The sequence below is a fragment of the Acinonyx jubatus genome, chromosome C1 (assembly GCF_027475565.1).
Source record: "Acinonyx jubatus isolate Ajub_Pintada_27869175 chromosome C1, VMU_Ajub_asm_v1.0, whole genome shotgun sequence".
Classification (NCBI taxonomy): domain Eukaryota; kingdom Metazoa; phylum Chordata; class Mammalia; order Carnivora; family Felidae; genus Acinonyx; species Acinonyx jubatus.
Window position 1 is genome coordinate 179,420,134 of NC_069381.1, and position 23,954 is coordinate 179,444,087.

Here is a 23,954-nt window from a genome sequence, read left to right on the forward strand (position 1 = left end):
TTCACTAAAGTTCATTTATTGTGTCATAACCAAATTTCAATGCATTAAAATACCTGAATCAAATAAATCCTGGAATTACATGCTCTAAAATATGGCTTTATAGAGATAACATTTAGTTGATAAACTTCAAAATGGTGTATAAAATGAAAGGAAGTTCTTACCTAAGTATTCTGGTGTTCCCATAATTTCCCGAAGTTCACATGCATTCCCTATTTTTCGAGACATTCCAAAATCTACAATTTTTATATCTCCAAGAGGGTATATGCTGCTTAATAATATATTCTGTGGCTAAATAAAGCACAATAAAAATTGGTAAGTAATATACAACAATAAAAGAATACTAGTCTCAGATGGGAAGTAAATTAAATGTTTAGCTATTACACATTTCATTAAGTCATTCACCAAACATCTACTGAACTACTAGTTAGCAAAAGCTTTATGCTCAATGATAAATAAAGGTAAAATTATACTCAAAGGATTCTTAGTTTGGATGAAAACAAAGTTAGATGAATATACAGATTGAGTGATTATGAGATAAACTGAATAATAAACACAAGATTACTTAATTCTGCCTATTATAAAGTCTAAGAAACTTTTGCTGTAGAGATGATATTTAAGCTGAACCTTACAGAATAAATAGGAGTATTCCGGTTAGAAAGGCACTCTAGGGAACAGCATGAAAGAAAGTATGAAGGAATAAAAAAATGTATACTTTTCCAGAAACAGAAAATGGTTCAGTATGATGGTTCTGGGTCTATTAGCTTAGACAATAAGATATATTGATGCATGGAAGGTGTCACCCATTGCTTCCCAGAACCAAGAGACTTTGCTGAAGTCTATTACAAAATTCCTTGCCACAGTCATAACCCAAATAGTTGCCAAGGTGCTGTTCCCAAAGTCTGTGAGAAGAATTCTAAGTCTAACTTCAGGAAAACCCAATGCTTGTTTATTATTAAATCACAGAGACATTAAAGCAGAAGAGGTAAGGGTAATTAGATCTACTGTTGTCAACCACAGGCTTTAGGATATACAAAGCCAGGTTTATTTCCCATCCCCAACCTCAAGTGCTGTGTGGTGTTACGTAATACACTTGGTTTATCCTTAGCAGGAGAAAGACCCAACAGGAAGTTTGTGGGGGCATGATCGTCCTGATATGTACCATATTGTTGTTTTTACAATATCTTATTGGTAGGGGACATGGCAGGGCTGCTAGGTACTTAACACCACCCTCTTTCAGAGGGGGGACCAACACAGACAAACATGTTTTTTCTTTTGAAAATGGAGTAAGAAAAAGAAAGAAAGTCTAGTTTGAGACAAATTTTGAGACAAAGTTTGTACAAGATACCCAAATGGTACCTAATTGGCAGTTGAAGAAAATAATTTGGAATTTAGGAGAGAAGTCTGGGCTATAGGAAAGAGAACTGGGAATCATCATTATGGTGAAAGTGGTAGTGAAGGGCAAAGGATCATGCAAAGGGAGACAATATAGAAAGAGAAGAATCCAATGTTCAAAAAATAAGACACAGATTGATTGAGATTTTGGGTGGCTGTGGAGGAAAGATAAAGAGAAAGGATAATAACGTAAGAGTTTAAAATGGTATTTCAGGGCTTGAGTAAGGGGACTGAATCGTCTGGGGGGCAAAAATGGAGGGGCCAAAAGACTAAACATCTCACGGGAAAAATGAATGAATATAATGGGAGCAAAGAAATGAGCACTAGAAGGAGGTTATCTTCAGAGATGGAGATTAGACTAGAGTATTTTAGAGATGGGGCAGTTTTACAAGATGAGAAATCCAGGATGTAAGAGTGGGATGGTGTACAATGATTGAAGAATTAGAACAGGGAGGAATGATGGTTTTTAAGAGCCCAGTGATTAATTTGATCTGCTCGCACATGCAGTCCTCTCCTCTCTGCCAATACAAAATTAAGTCCATGTAGCACACATACACAAGTGCACCCAGTGCAGTACAGAGAGTCATAATCTGACTGTTGCTTCCTACCAAATCCAGCTTGCAATTATGCATCCCAAGAGCAGAAGGAAAAAAGATGCTGTATTACTTAAAATCATATGGTACATCACCTTTAAATCAAGATGTACAATGTTATTCTGATGTAGATAACATACTCCTTCAAGTATTTGCTTAATGAGTCTGATAATGTCATTTTCAGAAACCATTTCAGCCAGCTCAGGTAAACACAAGTTGAAAATTTCTCCACCTGCAGCACTGAAATAAAATTCAAATAGAAACTTGGAAAATCATTGACCTAAAAATGACAATTTTTAAATACTGTAAAACTGTTAAGTAAAAGCTATAGCTATCTAGTCTCTCTCTATAGATACATACACTTTTGATTCTCATGACAACTATGCGGGTTATTATTCCCATTTGATTGATGAAGAAACAAGTACAAAGAGGTTAAGCTACTTGTACAAGGTAACATAGTAAACAGGAAACCAGAATCTGAGTCTGTATGATATGGGCAAAAATCTGCATTTTTAACCAGTATCTTGTACTGTAGCTTCCCAAATCTTTATTATTTTTAAAAGAATTGAAAATCTAAACAATGCTGACAAAAGCATAGAAAAAAGTCCCTTGGTTTGGAATCAAATGATATAAATTTAAATCCCAAATCTGCTATTTACCAGCAATATAACTTAGGATCAGTCATTTATTTGTCTTTCACCATCTGTAGAACAGAGTCATCACTGAGCTCAATAGATTTTTTTTTTTTTTAAGAGAGAGTGCAAACAGGGGAGAGGGACAGAAGGAGAGAGAGAGAGAATCCCAAGCAAGTTCCATGCCCAGTGTGGAGCCCAACACAGGGCTTGATCCCATTGACCCTGAGATCATGACCTCAGTCGAAATCGAGTCGGATGCTCAGCCAACTGAGTCACTCTGGCACCCACAGATTTTTTTTGAAGATTAAATCTAAAAAAATGCAAACCCTCCCCCCCCCAGATGGTTATTCAAAAATTTATAGGGTATATTTAAGAACATCTCAAGTAGGGTGACTGGGTGGCTCAGTCGGCTAAGTGTCTGACTTTGCCTCGGGTCATGATCTCATGGTTCATGGGTTCGAGTCCCACATCAGGCTCTGTGCTTCAGAGCCTGAAGCCTGCTTCAGATTCTGTGTCCCCCTCTCTCTCTGCTCCTCCCCGGCTCATGCTCTCTCTCACTTTCACTCTCAAAAATAAATAAACATAAAAAAAATATTAAAAAAAAAGAATATCTCAAGTAAAGCATATTCTATGTGGTAAAACAGGACAGTGTCTAACGTGTAGAAGGTGTTCAATAAAGGTTTGTTGAATGAATGAATGATGGAATAGGCAGTCATTCTTCAGAGCAGCTGAAACTGAAATTCAGAAGTCTCGCTGACTGACAAGAGGAAGAAGCATGTCATATGTATGAGCAGTCATAAGAAGGAAAAGAAAAACCTTTGTTTCTGAAGGTATATATTCACAGACCAAAAAAATAAAAATAACTTTAAAATATAGGAACGTGCCATAAAAGTAACCAGTTTATGTATAATTTCTATCTTCTATATCCTCTAAATTTAACACAATGCATAGGTATTACTTTTATAACCAGAAGTATCCTAAGGGTTTTTTGTTTGTTTCAGTAACAAAATCAAACAAATATTATCATTGTCAGCCAATCAGATTGTCTCTTCTTTTTAGGTTGGTAAGTTGACCAATGTCTTTTGTAGGATTGCCATTTTTCTCATAAAAGCAGGACACAGGTAAAGCTATGGGAAACGGAAAATTAGGAAGAGGAGCTAAGAGGAGGGAATGAACAGATAACACAAGAAGCAGATTACAGAAGTCAGCAGAAACTAGAATAAATGTAAGCAGTGAGTAGTAGACAAGCAGATGATTTGTTCAAACAAGCCACACAAGAGCAGTGACTAGAGAGGAAAAAATATCTCTACAGAGATAAAAGACACCTATATACCATTATCATTGCCCTGGAAGGCATATTCAGGTACACCTCCTTTTTCTCTATTAGAAGAGTTGTCCTCTGATGGGACATCAACCAACAAATTTAGAAATTTGGAGTGTTTGCCTTCATTCGCATATGTATTTGTATATATGTTGTGTGTGATAATAGTACTTTAGTAGAAGTACACTGTCATGTAAACCTATGTGTTATACATCTTTCAAAAGGCTAAATAAATGTGGTAAGATGTCAACAATTGGTAAATCAAACTGAAAAGTATGAGTATTGATTATACTGTTCTTTCAACTTCTTTGAAGATTTTAAATTTTGTACCAAACAAGTCAAGGAAGAAAAGTATGTAGGATGACTTGAGGAGGGGATCAGATTGGTAATTGTTATTAGAGTAAAAGATTTCACCGTTCTACTTTCACCACATAAAAAATTATGCCACCTTATGAAAATAACTAAGTCTCCCTGGCTACATTTTTACCTTTGAGATTATCTGATGTGACAATACTACCCAAAAAGTAGTAAGAACTAAACCAAATTCTAGTAATAAATTTTAGTAGGTCTTAGTTGATCTAGTAATAAATTATTTCAGGGGTGCTGGGTGGCTCAGTCGGTTCAGCATCTGACTTCGGCTCAGGTCATGATCTCACAGTCCGTGAGTTCAAGCCCCACGTTGGGCTCTCTGTGGACAGCTCAGAGCCGGGAGCCTGCTTCAGATTCTGTGTCTCCCTCTCTCTCTGCCCCTCCCCTGATCACGCCCTGTCTCTCTCAAAAATAAGCATTAAAAAAATTTTTTTTAATTATTTTAATCCATTTATACATTTAATGAGTGCTTGCTATACACTTCAGCCCTTATGGAATTCAGTTTACTTGGCAGGGTACCTGAATCAATTTTCAGAGTATGAACAAAATCCAACCATAAAATGTGTCAAAATTTTCTGATATATTTTATTGTTGCTATTTAGATAAATCCCCCAAAGAAAATTTTATGAAAGTACTCAATGCTCCTATGTATTCATTCTCTAAAACTAGTATTCCATTACTATGTTTGAAAAACGTTAGCTCCTTTTCACATACTTCAAATGTGCAGTGTCATGCAAGTAGATAGCTTTTTTTTTTTTCTCAAGTTAGTTAACATACAGTGTAGTCTTGGCTTCAGGAGTAGAACCCAGTGATTCATTTCTTACATATGACACCCAGTGCTCATCCCCAAAAGTGACCTCCTTAATGCCCATCACCTATTTAACCCATCCCCCCATCCCCCACCCCCATCAACCCTCAGTTTGTTCTCTGTATTTAAGAGTCTCTTATGGTTTGCCTCCGTCTCTTTTTTATATTTTTTCTTCCCTTCCCCTATGTTCACCTATCAAATTTCTCAAATTCCACATATGAATGAAATCATATGGTATTGGTCTTTCTCTGACTGACTTATTTTGCTTAGCAAAATACCCAAATAGATAACTTTTTAAAGGTTAGATTAATCTAACAAAAATAATCACAAAATATATGAAAAATGAAATCAGACTGATAGTATCCTGGGCATTTCTGTGATTCTAATTTATTTTGAAGGTGCTATATTATACCTTAGTATGTTGTTTTATGGGAAATGTACATAGTATTAATTCTTTAATAAAAAATTTTTTTAATGTTTATTTGAGAGACAGAGAGCGTGAGCAGAGGAGGAACAGAGAGAGAGAGAGAGAGAAGCCAAAGCAGGCTCTAGGCTCTGAGCTGTTAGCACAGAGCCCGATGCGGGGCTCGAACCCACGAACCATGAGATCATGACCTGAGCTGAAGTCAGATGTTTAACTGACTGAGCCACCCAGGCACCCTCATACTAGTCATTCTTTTTTTTTTTTTTTTAATTTTTTTGACATTTATTTATATTTGAGAGAGAGAGAGAGTGAGAGAGACAGAGTGTGAGCAGGGGAGGGGCAGAGAGAGAGGGAGACACAGAATCTGAAGCAGGCTCCAGGCTCTGAGCTGTCAGCACAGAGCCTGACGCGGGGCTCGAACCCATGAACCATGAGATCATGACCTGAGCCAAAGTCAGTCGCTCAACCAACACAGCCACCCAGGTGCCCCCATAGTATTCATTCTTAAATGAACTACTTGCCAGTTTAACATTTTGCAAAATAAGCATTTTCATATTTATAAGTTGATTCTAGGTAATCAACTTTCCTGGTATAAAAACATACTTTTTACAAATATATAAACAAATTTCTTCATCCTGAAAATACCTGAATACTAAAATTAGGCTATATTACTTTTTGTTTTTTATTATTTTATTTTAGAGAGAGAGAGAAAGGCAGAGAAAGAGCATGAGTGGGAGACAGGGGCAGAGGAAGAGAGAGAGAGAGAGAGACAGAAGAGAGAGAGAGAAAATCTTACACAGGCTTCATACTCAGCAGAGAGCCCAATACGGGGATTGAGCCCATGACCCTGGGATCATGCATGACCTGAACCAAAATCAAGAGTTAGAAGCTTAATAGACTGAGCCACCCAGATGCCCCTAGGCTACATAATATACTTTTACATTCAAAAAGGCAATGATGCAGGTTAACCACTAAAAAGAATTACTGTATTTATAATGCATTTTTTTCTGAAGTAAATACTTAATCTCTTTAGTTTATTATAAAATAGATTTCTTCTATAAAAAATTATCAGACCCTAAAAGCATATTGAACATAAATTTAGCTAACCTTTTCCAATTGTTGTAGATGTTCAAACACATTTTATATACATATAATAAATGTGTCAGACTGTCACTCATAAAGGTACTATTTTAGAGTCACATGTGTGAATATACTAATTAACCGGCCAGTTGGCTTAACCATGATCTACCCCATGCTTAATGTGATGAATTGTTGACTATTTGGGTGTTTTCAGGTTCTCACTGAGTTGTGGGAAGAGATATATTTTATTTCTTATTGCTACAATTCCTAACAGTTTTTCACAAGTTACACAATACTAAGTAAATGTGTTTCTTCAACAATGTGACAAGCACACCTTCACCTTCATGCAAATTCACCCTTCTATTCTCCATGAGTCATTCCCTTGTATGTATTTTTCAAATAGATGGATAAATTATATAAAAGATTTCAATTCTATTTATCCATCAGGTAGTTCTGCACAAAAACTCTTCGATTTTCTATGCTATTAGCAATGAAAGTATACTTGTTTCACCACATTCCTCAAGCATTGTGATGTCATTTGGGGTTTTTTGTGTGTACTGTTTAATTAGTTTTTGTGTATATGTGAAAATATTCACATATACACCATGTCTCTCTAATATTTTATCAACAGAAATCTTTACAAGTTTTTTTCCTAAATGTTTATTTTGAGAGAGAGAGAAAGCACGTGTGTTTGCAAGTGGGGGAGGGGCAGAGAGACTCAGTAAGAGAGAATCCCAAGCAGGCTCCATTCTGTCAGTGCAGAGCCCAATGCAGGGTTTGATCTCATGAACTGTGAGATCATGACCTGGGCTGAAATTAAAAGTTGGACATCCAACAGACTGAGCCACCCAGGTGCCCCCAAATCTTTATAAGTTCTTGTCATACTTTTATCATTCTTGTTCTTAACATTTCAAGCCACCTTTATCCCACCAATTAAAATAAGTACTACAAATTTATTTAAATTTATTAAAGTATATACTTACTACTCCAATATCAAAATGATTTCACTGGTATTTTCATAGACTTCATGAAGATTAATCACATGAGGGCAAGATTTTGCCAATTCAAGTACGGCAATCTCGTGTAGAATCTCTGCTCGACAATCCTGTCCTCTTCTTCTCTTTTTCAGAAACTTCGCAGCATATTCTTGGCCAGTAGATTTTGATATACACTGTCTAACCACAGCAAACTTTCCTCTGGGGGGAAAATGAGGACAGTCAATTTTAACTTTTCCAAAAAGAACAATATTAACATAACACACAGTTACAACTCCAATTTAGAATTAATCCTTTCAAACAACTATGCCATTAGTTGAGAACTATGTTCTCTTAACTGAATCAAATACTACATATACTTTTATGAAATTTATATTATCACAGAAAAATTAAAGTGGCAAATGTAAAAACAGGATAAGACATAACTGTATTTGTTCATCACTGTTAATATATTATCATTGTAGGGGAGATCTCATTTGCATTCCAACTCCATGCCATACTCTTGTTATAAATGTTTGTGTTTAAATATCATAACAATGAAATTGTTTTGCAGAGCCCAGAGAGTATATGTATCTTAGTCTATTTCCAAAGACTGTACCTTTAAAAGGGTACCACACTAACTCCCTAATCAAAACAGCTTCCTTCCAAAATAAAAAATTAAAATTAAAGCAAAAGTGGGTATTTGACATTTCATTGTATCAGTGTAATTAATCACTTTGCCTTTCAGCACCATGTTTAACAATCTTTGAAACTTTCTATCACTAATTTATTGTTTTTCCAGTAAATCTCTTAATATTGGCCAGTAGTCTATGAAGCTTGTAACAGATAACAGAGGTATATGTATCCTACGGAGAGTATCCAGAGACACTTCATGATCAACTAAGAAAATTAATAGTTATCAATAGCTAAGTACAAATACACCCATTAAGTCCATGTTTATCATTTTAGGAATAAGTAGGTGTTTAGCTCTCTCCAACAGAAGTGCTCAGCATCTCAACCAAAATTTAAATTTACACTATACTAAGTGTATAGTTGCCCAAAATCTATTTTCCCAAAGATCGAGAGCTATTTTGAGTAAGACTATTTTAAGAAACTAATAAAGGCAACTGACTGCCTACCCAGAAAAATGTACGCATGCCCTTAAACAGAAAGTTTTACATATAATTCCAGAGGGTTTTCAGACTTCAAAGCCCATCTATCGACCTTCTAAACCTGAGTCCACAGGATCCAAGATTAAGAACCTATATCCTAAGGCTCAAATTAACATATGAAGTATAAATAAAGGGTCTTCAGAGAAGAACTTTTGTTCCCTAACTCTTCTTTCTCCAATTTGACTTCTAACACATGTCAGGTGCTTAGCAAGGAAAACCTGGTATTTAGGGTTGGGGAGGGGGGAACAAAATAAATTGCTTGATTGTTATTTTACTTGCTATTCTCAAGGGCCAGGATGACAAGGATTCCTACTCTTTATTTCCCACATTTCTTCAAAACTGGTGCCAGTGAAAAGGACAGGAAACCAAGCTGAAAAAGTATGCTACAATGCCAAAAGAAGTGACCAGGCTATAATTTGACTCTTCTACATTCATCAAAACATACAACTCAATAAATTTGCATGCACAAGCCTGATTCTTGGAAAGAACGTTTCATTTAAGATTTGGCATATATAATTTAAACTAAGGCACTTTCTCACCATATGCAAAAGCAATACAATTCAATGCATTTCAATGAGCATACAAAAAGGTCATCAGTCTTTGTCTTCAAACTACCCTTTATAGATTTTATACTGGATAAATCAAGTCAAACTAAGATTAAATGACTCATGAAACATCATATATGGAGTTGGAGTGCCGAGAATTAAACTATGGAATGTGAATTTTTAGCTTTCTCTTCTAATCACTACAAAACAATTCCTCCCTTTAAGATCATTTTTTAAGAAGTGCAACTCACTTCTGCCAATTCTCACTCACATTTAGAAGTGAAAGTGTGTCTAAAACAGAAAGGAAATTTTGAGTTTTAGACAGAAATTCACCTTGTAAAACTAAGTAAACAGAAACTAGTTAGCCAAGAAAATTGTCCATCTGAACAAAAAAAAAAGTTTATACTACCAACTGTGACAATTAAGTTCTGCTGCAATTTTGTAATTACATCTATAAGCCAGAATTTTCTCAGGAACAAAGAGCAAAATTAACTGGTAACACTTTTTAACCTCATTGTTTCATGTATTCTTTCTTATCAGGCTTTTTTAAACAATCCAGTACAAGAGTGACCAAATGATGCTGGTACTTATTTATTTACCTGTCAGTGCTTACCACTGGGTAAAAGTCCCATGTAGGCAGAGACCCTGTCTGTTCTAATTACTACAGTTGTTATAAACTGTACACTTTGCTAATGCATAACAGCAACTGAAGTATCTGTTGAATGAATGCAAGAGCTATGCACCTACTAGAATACCATACACTGTGCTATTTTAGTTTATATCCTGTACTTAAAGCATTTATATTTTTAAAAGTTATTTGAAATTCCAATAACATTTTACATATATATAAATGTATATGCTGTTAAATAAGGTAAATATCCTTACCATAATTATCAGATGACTTAAGAAGGAAAGAGTATTTATTTCCTATTCTAAAATGTTAGTTGCAGTTTAGAAGTAACAAAAATAATCTTTTATCATAATTTTCCTGTATCAAACTTAACAGAAATATTTAAGAAAATTAAATACCCTTAACAACAATACTTAATTCATAACCTAAAAAGGCAAAGCTGACTAGATTTCCCAGCAGTGAAAAGTGCTAGTAGTTACCCTTTTGCATTCTATAATAGACGATAAAATGTGAAAGGGGGGGGGGGAGGGTGAGCCACAAAGGAAGCTGACGTTTATTTCTGCATCTGCCTCACCCTTCTAACCACAAGAAGTCCTAAGAAACCTTGCCTCAGTTGGGGGAGGGGTGGAAAAAAACATACCCAACATGTTAAAAAACAGGAACAATGCAAAGTTTTTTGAGAATAGTCTAAAACGAACTGTTAACTTTTACATATTTTCTTTTAGTCTGCTAAAGGAAAATAAATTCTTCAGCACTAACATCTTAAAATTAAATTTTAAAAAGTTGATTTAGAAAGATCAACTTGATTTAAAAGACTTTTGTAGTTCACACCACATGCTAGAATTATGTTTACATAGTTCAAAATGTAAAGCCTCAGGAAAAACAGTATTTTGATCTTAATTTTCATTGTGCATTAGTATAGGATATTAAAGTTAGTAGCAATAGTGGAAGAACTTAAAGCAAATTATTGACAGATGAAAGATCATGATTTCCAACTGATCAAGTTTTACTAATTAGAAATACCAAGGGGCACCTGGATGGCTCAGTTGGTTAAACCTCCCACTTCGGGTCAGGTCATGATCTCATAATTCCTGGGTTCGAGCTCCACGTCAGGCTCTGTGCTGATAGCGCAGAGTTTGGAGCCTGCTTCAGTTTCTGTGTCTTCCTCTCTTTCTTTGCCCCTCCCTGCTCTCTCTCCCAAAAATAAAATAAACATATTTTTTAATAAAAAAAAGAAATATCAAAATTTACCATCTGACTCATTAGCCCATATCAATTCAAAGAAAAATGTTAGGTCTCTTTCATAAAGATATTAGAAGATGGGATATTAGCAATCTGAGTTTGTTTTAATCAGAGTCTATTATGAGTTTTTGTTTTAGAATGTTAAAAAATACACCTGATTCAAGTTCATGCTTATTTATGATAGTACCTCATTTATAAAACAATGTAATTATTAATACTGTCCTCCCCAAAGTTTAGGTTCTACAAATCTCTCAAAGGAAAAAGTATTTTATAGACTTTCTAGCCCCCATAATATCCCTTATTTTGCAAAGTTAACTTAATAAATATATGTACAGTTACTGATCAAAATATAACTTAGAAAAATGGAAAAGATCCCCTTTATTGTGTTTACCGTTCAAAGCTTTTTATATTCAGTTACCTGCTCAAAGCAGTTGCCAAACATCTTTGCAATAGAAGGAAACTTGGAGACATCTAGTCCACCCTCTCAATGAAAAGGAAATCACACAACTAAGTAGATCACACAACTTTAGATCCACAGTAAAGACAGGTCAACTGACTTCCAATTTAATGTGTTTTTTACTAATATACTACATGATGCTATATGACATATATTTGACATGGTTGTTGAAAAAAAAGAAAGAAGACTCCCAATGGAATCTTAAGCTACCTCAATAAACCTTTACAGCATTCTGTGTACCAAACTGTGTACACTCTAGGCCTCCTCATTTTAAGACTGACAATGAAAAATACAAGGAGTCCAAAAGAAGGTAACTGGATCAAGAAGGCTGTTTGGAGATTAGGTCATAATATGAGCATTTAAGGAAACTGGCAGTGTTTGGCCATATTCAAATTTCTGAAGAATTTTTACAAGGACATTACATGCAGCTACAAAAGATGAACCACATCTATTGGGTAGATGTTAGTAGAGTAGAAAACAGAACCTTCTGTGCCTAAGAGGCACCCACAAAATGGAACAGATACATTCTGAGGTAATGAGTTCCCCATCATGGCAGCATTCAAATTAAGGCTGGATAAACAGCTTGTCAGGAAAAGTATAGGAAAGATTGCTGCGTAAATTGTATTAGACCACCACTGACCACCAAAGTCCTTCCAGTGCAAAGATTCTATCACTATTTGATGTGAGATACAGGCAACTAAAAGTAAAACTTACTCCTCCCTGTTATAATGCAAACAGAAATAATTACAGGTTTAGAACTAAACAATTTCCTAGAAACATTCTTTTTTTAAGAAAATTTTTTTAATGTTTATGAGAGAGAGAGAGAGAGACAGAACATGAGCGGGGAAGGGGCAGAGAGAGAGGGAGACACAGAATCCGAAGCAGGCTCCAGGTTCTGAGCTGTCAGCACAGAGCCTGACATGGGCTCGAACTCACAAACCACAAGATCCTGACCTGAGCTGAAGTCAGACACTCAACTGATTGAGCCACCCAGGTGCCCCTTCCAGGAAACATCCTGAAAGGTTTTTAAAACTGTATCTTTCAATACACCATTAAAACACCCAGATACTTTGTACATAAAATTAAATAAATAAATATGCCAGGAATTATGAAAAATGCTTTCATATTTAGTCCTTAGTCTAATGAAGTAGATATTATCATCCTTATTTTGCAAAAGAAAGACTGCATCCAACAACTGATAAGGCTAGGACTTGTTACCCTTCCTGTAAAAGATCACCAAGAACAGAATTACTTTTCATGGTCCAGTCAACTTTTGTTTTCACACTGAGATTTTCAAAGATAAAAATCAATCATACTATCTTACTATAGATCTATCAATACAAACACAGACTTAGCAAACCATTTTAAGATAAGCAAAACATTTACCTCCAGAACTAAAATCAAACCGAAGATAGAAACTGATCACCATCTTTCAACTCTGCTAAATGTCTTTAAAGTTCAAAGATGCTGAACATATAACATAAATATCTTAGTCTATTTTTACAACTTCCATATATATTAAAATGGTAGTACTAAATTGCAGAATCCCAGGCTGCCCCTTGGCCTTAAGGAATTTACGCTCTCATCAGGCCAAAACAGATAAGTGTTAGTGTTAAGTACAGGGTTTTACTTGTAGAACATGCATTGTTTGCCATACAGAATTATACCATCAAATATGTGTTAATTCTTTTTGTTTAATTTAGGAAAAAAGAGGAGGAGACCCTCCTTATTTGTTTTGTAGCCCAGCACAATATCCTAGGAATTTTAAAAAATTTTAACAAAAATTAGTAAGATTCTACTACTTCACAAATATTAACTAATTTAATCCTCATAACAACCATAGAAGATAGATACAATTATCTTCATCCCCACTTCTCAGATGAGGAGCCTATAGCACTAAGAGGTACAGAAATTTAATTGAGGTCACACAGTTTGGAAATGGCGGAGCCCGGATTTGGACTTGACAGTCCACTATGCTAAGCTATCTGTTGCCATGCACAGCCTCAAATTAAGAACCCTGACCTCCTATCAGGGGCTCTTAAGCTAGGTGGGATATATCATACAAGCTCACTAACTCTCTACAGATTTGATTTCCAAGTCAGTTAAAACTAGATCCTGTATAATAATAGAAGAGATGATGACTTTCTAGAATTCCAATCATTTTTTAAAATGATCAAGTGAATTTTATAAAACTATAGACCCAGAAAATTCAATATGTGAATTTATTTTTTTTTTAAATTTTTTTTTAACGTTTATTTATTTTTGAGACAGAGAGAGACAGAGCATGAATGAGGGAGGGTCAGAGAGAGGGAGACATAGAATCTAAACAGGCTCCAGGCTCTGAGCCCGACGCGGGGCTCGAACTCACGGACCACGAGACCATGACCTGAGCTGAAGTCGGACGCTTAACCAACTGAGCCACCCAGGTGCCCCTCAATATGTGAATTTAAACAGCATACATATCACACAATTTCCTTACCTTCCCAGCTCTTTAGATGTAAGTGTATAAAAATTATTAAAGTTTTCCATTCTCATTGGAGTTTGAGGAGTTGTAGTTAACAACCCTGAAATACTGCGACAATCAAATCTTCTCCTCGACATGTTAGATGACTCCCAGATATGCTTCTTCAGTCACTTATTTTTACCTATTTAAAAAAGAGAATATATAGGATATAACTTAAATGCAATTAAAAAAAAGATGTTATCTCAGATACACAGGATGTACATTATGTTTTATAGCTCTAAATACAGCTGTAAGACACAACCTTTCCCTCCCCCAAAAAAAGAAAAGAAAGATTTTTAAACAGCACATTCTACCCAGAAGGAAGAAAAACAAAAAGCACACACACAAACTGGTATCATCTCTATGGTACTTGAACTAAGTTACTGACTTTATTTCATAATAAAACTACCATAAAAATCCTCAAACCTCTCAGATTCTTAGAAAATAGTTATAATAAAATTTTAATATAAGCAACCATTCAATTTAATTTTTAAACTGTCATTCTTTGAATTTATACCTTCACAAAACAAGATTTTAACACAGCAGGGTAATGACTACTCATTTTAAATATAACTTCTCATGGCCAAACAATTTTGGTGGTGAATTCACATTTTGTGAGTTTTGTTACTGACATCTGAATGACTACAAGAAACAGAACTTATTTCACAGACTACCTACATTTCAATATTAAATTCAAACTTTCATAGGTCTTAAGAGTTTTTTCTTTTGGTAGAACTGAGCTCTATAATTTTGTTAGATGAGTGACCGTATATAAAACCTTATTCTACAGTTCTGTATTTTGAACCCATATTTATCTTCAACTTTGTGACATTTACATATATTCAGTTTTAACAAAACTACCATTTCACATTAATTGAATTCATATAATTGCAGACTATATATTTTACAATAGTTAGGACTTCCTCCTATGTTTACCAAAAAAAGATCCAGTATTATTCTTCTAGCACCCTCTTTCAATAACACCGTAGGGTTTTTGTTCTTTCTCTGCCACATTTTTCCTCTGTTTATTTCCTACTTGACATGTACTGTTGTTTATCTTCCTAAATACAAATGCCAACTATATTCAATTTAAAAAGCAGTGTGATAAGAGTTCAGTGTTTTCAGTTTCCATATTTTCGTGGTTTTATTCTTAAGTCAGTAATTTTTTCTTTCTCTAAATGTGTTGGTCTTTGGAGAAACAAAGACCTAACTAGTTTGGGTGTACATCTCTAGTGGTCTAAGGGTAGCAGTGTAGCATTCTGAAAATAACATTTGGACTGAATCACATCTGAGTCTGAATCCAACTTAACCATCATACCACCTATGAGATCTTAATTAAATTATTTAACTTCACCACTGTTATGAGCCAATTGTGTCCCTCCCCTCAAAATTAAAATGCCGAAGTCCTAGCCCCCAGCACCTCAGAAGGTGAATGTATTTGGAGTTAGGGCCTTTAAAGAGGTAATTAAGTTAAAAATGAGGTCATTAAGGGGGCCCAAATCCAACAGGATCTGTGTCCTTATAAAAAGAGATTAGGTCACAGAAACAGAGGGAAAACCATGTGAGGACACAGGGAGAAAAAGGACATCTACAAGCCACAGAGAAAGATCTAAGAAGAAGCCAATACTGTCAACACCGTGATCTCAAATTTCTACTCTCCAAAATTATGGGAGAATAAATTTATTGTTTAAGTCACCCAATCTGCAGTACTTTGTCATGGCAGTGTGGGAAACAAATATAGCTACTTATAATATATATATATATATATATTTCCAAATGTATAAGAAGGGATACAAATATAACACTTTTTCAATCTTATTGCTTTGCCATATTTTGTTTAAATTAAAAATAAATATAACAAATAAATACAAATGTAAATATAAAATATTTATATTTTATAATAATAATATAATATAATAACATTATATAAATATAATAATATATTATATAAATATAAAAAATAAATATAATAAAAATAAATAACATCACTGACACAGTTGAAGTTGGTCCCTTCTTTACATGCCCAGTTTACATTCCCACTATCACTAGGCGGGAGACCTTATCATTTTCTTGCCAACATTTGTCCCATTCAGGCCTTTAAATTTGGCTATTGTAGTGTGATGAAAGGAAATGAAATCTTGTGATTTACTTTGCATTTCTCTGATTACCAGTGAAGAAAGCTTGAATTCTGTTTCTTCTAAAGCATGGATTATAATAGAACTCTCAGAACTCATAGAACTCTAAAGATTAAAATTAAAATATGATGAATTCATGATGAAGGATGCTGGTATAGTGCTTGTCATGAGGGTACATCATGATTGTTCAGTAAGTAAATATTGTTAATATTCTACCTAAAGATACTCTCTACACAGTCTCTGGGTACTGTTGAGTAGTTTGTACTGTTTTCATATACAAATCTCTCACCCCAAGTTAGCTTACACTCAACTCTTAAAATTCTGTTTTATTTATTTTTTATTTTTTTTTACTGTGTTTTGATAAACTATTTATGTACTTTCTTAGTTCTGATAGCACTCAGTTACATTGGCCATATATTCCTCTCAGAAAAATCAATATGGTTACCAATTTCTATGCTCAATCTATTTTTTTTTTTCAGGTCATCTTTGGCCTTTTACAATTTTTTTCTAAATCTCAAAGTCTATGAATATGCCTGCTTATGATCATATTTATACTATACATACATATACACATAAAGAAGGGATATAACTGTATCATGTATACAAACTGGGCTAAATTCCCAACAGTGTCCATCAATCCCTTGGGAAATACAGGAATAAGAACATGTCAAATTCAATCACAGAGACAGAGTACAGGCTCTTGACTCTGATGTTCACCTCAGGGAGACTGTAGAATCTAAGATGTTTATCTCATGCTATATCAGCTACAAAGTGATGTATTCATAAGAACTCTAACAGAACTAATTTTATGAGTAAGTATTTTTTGCTCTCAAGTTTCCTGAGTCAATATAGGTCTTAGATGTAGTCAAAGACTTATGCTCAATGAAATATAATTTATAATAATGAAAAAAAAAACTTATTGAATGAATGAATTCCAAAGTCCAACAATGTTTAAATATACCTAAAAATAAGATATATATACTCAAAAACCATGCTTCCAAAGAATATTCTTAACTCATATAAGCTTAACTGCAAAAAGGAAGACACAAAAAGCATATACATGATAATTTTGTGGCAAAAATAAAAAAGCAAAGAGAAGATTGGAAAATTAGGGCAAAATGTTAATAGTGGCTATCTTTGGGTGGTGGGATCATGACAGTATTTATACTTTCCTGCTTTTAAAGTATTTACACTAAGCAGGTACTACTTTAATAATAGGCAAAAATTAGTAAATGCCTTTGGAAATGCCTTAGAGAAAAAATATTGCTGTGACTATACATGATGAGACCCTAAATGCAGCAACTTACCCACTTGCAACAGAAAAATCTATCTCTTCACACATTAAGGGTTTACTTGGTTGTAGGTTCAAGAGACATTATTGCTCAAAATTTTTAAGGCCTCAGCATTTTCTCTGCATTTAAACAGAGCAGATGGTGTTCACTATCCAAATAATATTTCAGCTTTTATGCAGAGACCATATAAGCATTCAAGGTAAGCACTAAATAAGAATTAATGCCTTGTTTAATACTGGACAGAAAAGACAATTTAACAAATTCTAAATTAATGTCATAGATACAATTCTATATAATGAATAACAATTTGTAACCTTAAAACATACACCTTAATTATGAGTATCACTTGTGAAAATCTAGACTTATCCTGGGTCCCCTGCCCAACAACTCCAAAATGTGATATCCAAATATACAGATAAATATTAAGTTTTGTTATATCTATTATTTAGTTATGTTAGAAGAGAAAAGAGATGACCTTTTAAAAAAAGGATTGATATGGGTTATAATAATATAACTAGGGCCTTATTAATTGAGCTACTTAATAATATTTCCTAATACTGGACACTGTCTTATGTTTAATTTTTTTACCCTAGCAACTTTTCCTTCCCTCACATTCATAATGCTGAATGTACCCACAGGCATTTTTATGACTATAAATGTAGCTGAAAACAGCACTGTGCAATCAGCAATTCTTTTAAATACATGTTAATACAAAAATCTTTTTTTGAATTGTGATACATTTCAGACTAGCTCTGAACACAGCTACGTCTCAGAAAAAAAAGCGAGCACATTTCTGAAGACAGAACCTGACATTTACCTACTTATTGTTAATATACTACAGACTGCTTAAGACATACATATAGCATCCTGCATTTTTCTTCTATTTACTGCACTTGAACCACTTGCCACAGCCTAGATATTTTTCCATTTCTTCTCCTTTGGCCAATTTTACATATAATGGACCATGTATGTTACCCTTGTCTAAACCTCCCACAAACATCTGGTTGCCCATCATGTAAGATTTAATCCTTGGGTACATGAAGGTTATCAATCAGCTCTGTCTCTGTGCCTTCCCACCAATTTCTCTTTAACTCCAACAACAACCCCAGACCTTTCCTTATTTTCTACCACAATTCACATAACTGATTCTACATTGCCAATATGTCCCAATCTATTTGAAATTCATTTCATAACACTATATTAGGCTATACTAATTAAAAAACTCTTAAGGGACTTAGTAGGTAACTGTGAGTGTGTATGTGTTCAGGGACACAGTCAAGCACTAGAAACAGTAAGAGGGTAATAGAGGCAAGATAAAATTAAGCTTCCAATTATACAGTACCTGAAACTTATTTTCAAATATTTTTCTTTCATTAATTCCCATCACAATAATTACAAAAAGAATTCAGATATGGATCAGTGAAGGAAGTAACAGAGGAAATGTTAGGTTTGGTCTGGGCCTTAACTTACTTGAACGGAGAAAGCAATGTGATGTGATCAGAAGTAAAACAACCTATAAATAGCTCTATTTTTAAAAATATTCATCACAATATTCATTTCAAAGTTATCAATAAAAATACTTTATAAGAATAGAATATTTAATATACAATAAATGAAAACATCTACAGGATTAAATCGTCTGCTTTTATCCCTTCATTATCTACCCAGTACCGATAAACTAAAGCCCTTCCTGCGTGGCAGAGAAAAGCCTTTTGAGGCCAGGTACACACCAGTTTCATTTCCTGCCACACTTTTTTTTTTGCCTCCACATCTCTGAAACATTCTTTCTACTTCTCCTTAAAAGGCTAAGTCTTTTCACACACGCTTCATATCTCAACACAAAATGTCACCTCCCCCAGGAAGCTTTGCCTAAAACCCATAGGTTGGTCTAAATGCCTGAACTTCATACTTCAAAGAGGAGGACTAGGAGGACCCCGGACAGACCTCTTTACCTCAACAAGTAACATGTTAGGCTGCAGTTCTCTTTAGTGTCTAAAGGGCAGCAACATTTACTTGTGAGTCTAAACTCCCATCATGGTGTCTGGCACCAGATAGTAATTTTTTTAATGTTTGATGAACTGAATTATAGGAATTACGAAATACAGCAACAAGAATTTTTAGGTGCATCTTGGATCTTCAAGGGTTTAGCAGAACTTGAGATCCATCTTGAAATTAATAGTATTGGAGCTTCAAGCAGCTTAGTCTCTGCTTAATCAATACTTGGCTAAATAAAATAAGAAATATTCTAAACTGCTATTAGAGAATTTAAATTCTAAATAGCATAGCCATAAAGCTTAGAAAAATGGAGAAAATTATTTTTTCATATACTGCAATGTAATACCAACAATTTATTTTGTATTTACCTGTCTTTTCAGACTAAGTGGCCACATTTTTTTATGTGAATACCTATTTCAGCTAAGAATATCAATATTTTAAAAGCTACCTCATTCAGTAAATTCAGAAATTTGTCCTGGTAAGGACTGACCAATCTACATCATTGTGAAGAAAATTCAAAAGGCAACTGGTAACAATGCAAGGCACAAGATTACGGGGAAACAACTCCTTTCTATGTCAGCATTTAATAGCTACCAGTTTTTCCTAGGACACAGAGCAACTAGAGTTATTTATGTAGCGTCCATCAAAATAAAGTAAGAACTTTCTGCTAGGATGGCAGAAGACTCCATTTTTAAGCCACTGATTAGAAGTAAAGGGACAGGGATGAAGAGGATTTTTAATTTCAAGGAAGAGACTATATTCCTTTTACTAACCATATTCTAATAATAGGTTTTGTTGTTTTGTTTGTTTTTCAAGATTGAATAGGAAGTGTAAGTCAGGAATTTAATCCTTTGGAAATCACAAAAGGAAGCCAGCTAACTGACTCTAGCCCAACCAGTCTAAGCACATACTACCCAAGGGCTGAAGTTCCAGGTAACGACCCCATGCCTGACTGTGTGCCATGACAGTAAAGCCCGGGGCTGTCTCTTCTACCTTCAGAAGGAAAAATTAAACCCTATAATGTGAACAGGACAGGAAGATGCTGTAAACAGAAATACAGTGGACCAACAAACACATAGGGCTTGTCATTGATCAAATGGAAAATTAAGTTTCTATTGTAAAATAAAGTACTGTTTACACACCGTTCCACTGAAGTACCGTTTGTTCAGTAATCATTACAATACAAAATGGAATATGATCCTTTAAGGATTAAAGATGAAACTACCATCTCACTGTTAATATCAAAATTTTAAATGCTTAAAGTAGAACTATGCCCTCTTTTGGTGGAGAAATTGCAAAGGGTCAGGGATGCACCAAAATACACTACAAATATTGAAAGAAATTGATTAGCTTAGATGTTTAAAGTAGCATTCAAGTTCAGGGTTAAATGTTATTGGAAAAAAGGGGGAAATAAAAGATATTTTTAAAAATTTAACAAAATATGTCTTGAAAATTACATCACAACATATTTAGACAAAAATATGTTTGTAATTTTATTTTTTTGTAACTTAATTTATAAGTACATCTGTTAATTGAAATATTCAAAGAAATATCCTTTAATATTAGTCCATTAGAGAATATAAGCTACTTAAACATAAAATCCTTGAATTTTGTCATCACTATTATGGAAAACTATAGCAACTAAAACATTAAAGTTGTTCCAAGTGGAAAGGAAGTATATAAATGACTGTTAATGCTACTGATACAATCAATAGCCACAGAATGCAAAAGAATTCTTAAAAAACACAAGAATCAATCAAAATCTTTTAAAAGCAGTCAATCTAGCAGCACTATTCTTAGCTGCCAATTTTATATACAGGAAATATGCACTACAATATAATATGCATGCAATTTTGAGACAATTTTAGGATTTAGTGAAAGTGTCAGCAATTGATTTCCTTGATTCATGGGTTTTTAATTGGGTCTCTTGAAGACAACAGGCAATTTTTGATAAGGATATTCTCTCATAATTATCAAACAGTTTCAAAACAAAGCTTTTAAATGTTTACTTAACACAAGTAAAGCACTGCCAAATGCAAGCTTAAAAATAAAATTGTTTGATTAGAAACATGTCATAAAATGCCTTTATCTTTTTCAGAATTGTTATTAATGTGCTGACATAGTGACTAATTAGTCAAGGCTTGACTTTCCTAAAAACTGATTCTATCTTAACCAAATTGTAATTCACTATTCAGAGTCCAAAAGCAACTACCTACAACCATTCTGTCCACACACAAAAAAGAAAGACTTTCAAATGACTACACAAGTTTTACTTTCAAAACTTAAATATATTGCCATGTAAATATATTTCACTTCAATTTTTGATTCATAATTTAGAAAATGACCTAAAATGCATGTTATGCATCTCAAAAATAAAGCAGATACTAATTCTGCTTATTAAAATATTAGAAAAATTTTTTAAAAATGAAACATCTCACAGAAGGATAAAGAGGGAAGAAGAGAGGTCTTAAATTAGGGCACTGCTTCTATGGACAACTTTTTCAAAAATACAAAGTTCTATGGGTAAATGGCTTAATACTTATAAAACAAACACTTTAGAAGTTGTTAAAAACTTACTTCTGGACGGTTCACTATAAAACTGTAAAATAGTGTATCCATGAGAAAATTGGCTTATTATATTTTCCTTTAATAAAGTTGTACTCGTGGGCTTATATTGCCAGGTTACATACCTAGGCCACCACTTGCCCAATCTTCCCTGCAGACCACGCTGTCTCAGCGCACACATTCCCAAAGATGAGAACTTAAAGGGGCCACGCCGCATCAAACATCTCTGCCAAGGTTCAGCATTTCACCGGTACCAGAGGTAAACATTACGTTGGCAAAACAGTGAATGTGATACACAGACCTAATAGTATTGAAATCTGATCAGTACCTGGTTGGATTTTTAAATGTATTTTTTTAATTTTAATTTGCAAGTTTGCGTCCGAGTGTCTCTTAGTCCCATCACAGACCGAGGAAGAAAACTATCAGCTACCAGCTGCCATAAAGTCTCTTTCAACTTTGTCTCTGCTAATCCCTCCACGGGAATTCAAATGAAGCGCTTTTCCCTACATAATAAAACCAAGAGCTGGATAAACTTCAATACTGTAACCATGACGTAGTTGTATAGTTTGAGGATGACTCGTCTACACTTAAGTGATTTACACGGCATCAAAATAAAATCAGATCGCTGAACATTACTGAAACAACTGCAATTCGTCTGCTCCATTCAGTGACTTTAAGACACTGTTCACAAGCAGTTACCGAAAATGCCCCACGAGATGAGCACCAAACTTTCTCGAGACCAAAGGCAGCTGTGAGCAGAACGTGTCCACCAGTCCAGAGGTGAATACGTCCTGTGCCCACAACACAGCTGTGAACTCGGGAGGGACAGGAAGGACCACATCGACGCAACGTGGAAGGGGCGCGAGTGAGCGGGTCGCGCAGGGAGCCCCCGCGGGTCGCCACCCGGGAGAGCCCAGGCGAGCCAGGCGACCGCGCGCACACGCAAGACACGCTGAGTGGGGGGTTGGGAGGACCACCGGCCGTCCTCGCCCCGAACCCGAGGGAACTCGCGAAGCAGGACTCCGGCCGGAGAGCAGAGACGGGCCCCGGGCAGTCGGACCACCTATTACGAGGCAGAGTCCGAACCCACCTCCACTAGGCTGACGGTCGGAGTTCTGGGGAGACCCTTAATTCGCCCACACTGCCTGTATCCCTCCTCGGGACCCCTCCCACGTTTGGGGTCTCCGTATCCAGGGTAAAAGGGGCGGGTTCACGGGCTCAGAATCGCAGCCCCGAGCCTACCCACCAGTCGCGGCAGGACCGCGGTCGCGCGAATCGGAAGACACTGACCGCTCGGGCCACAGGAGGTTCTCTCGGGGCTGCCCCCCTCCAAGGGGGCTCCCGTCCCGCCACACGCCGGTGGCCACCACAGGACTTGTTCTCCAGCTCTAGCCCAGTGAGGCGCCAGGTAGCTCCGAACGTGGCAGGACCCACTTTTACTCTTCTGGACAACGGCCAACAGCAGTGACCTGTTTCCCTGTGAGGTGGCTCCCGGCGACGGCAGCAGAGACGGTGACCGGAGATTACAGTTGAGGTTTGAAAACTGCAGCCGCGTTGCGGGGCAGGGCTGTATGCTAGAACCCACCCCCTCGGCCGGGAGAGCCAATCCGAGAGCGCACGGAGGGCGGGCTGTCACGTGACGGGTGGGGCGGGGCGCCGGCTGGTGGCGCGTGCTGCGGGGCTGGCGGGGCCCCTGAGTGGTAACAGGGTGTGGCCCGCGCGGGGCGGGCCAGAGGCTGGGCGGAGCTGCGGAGCAGGTGGGGACGCCGGGCTAATTGCGGCCAGGGAGGGGTGAGACGGGCGCTGCCAGGGCCGAGCGCA

The 23,954-nt window shown here is 35.8% G+C and overlaps 1 protein-coding gene across 3 annotated transcripts in view; it reads right to left on the reverse strand.

Annotated features, from left to right (window-relative positions):
• The window catches only part of STK17B (serine/threonine kinase 17b), a 31,879-nt gene extending 8,184 nt beyond the window's left edge, over positions 1 to 23,695 (reverse strand). The window contains exons 1-5 of one of the 3 annotated variants that reach the window (XM_027054252.2): positions 23,424 to 23,695; positions 14,123 to 14,288; positions 7,606 to 7,818; positions 2,081 to 2,225; positions 162 to 288 (exon numbers count right to left, since the gene is read on the reverse strand). In XM_027054252.2, the coding sequence (XP_026910053.1) occupies positions 162 to 288; positions 2,081 to 2,225; positions 7,606 to 7,818; positions 14,123 to 14,244 (607 nt within the window). In that variant the 5' untranslated portion in view covers positions 14,245 to 14,288; positions 23,424 to 23,695. Of the gene's footprint in view, positions 1 to 161; positions 289 to 2,080; positions 2,226 to 7,605; positions 7,819 to 14,122; positions 14,289 to 22,258 lie in introns of all 3 variants that reach the window. The other 2 variants (XM_053215473.1, XM_027054246.2) reach the window with 2 other exon arrangements.
• Between the last annotated feature and the right edge of the window lie 259 nt (positions 23,696 to 23,954).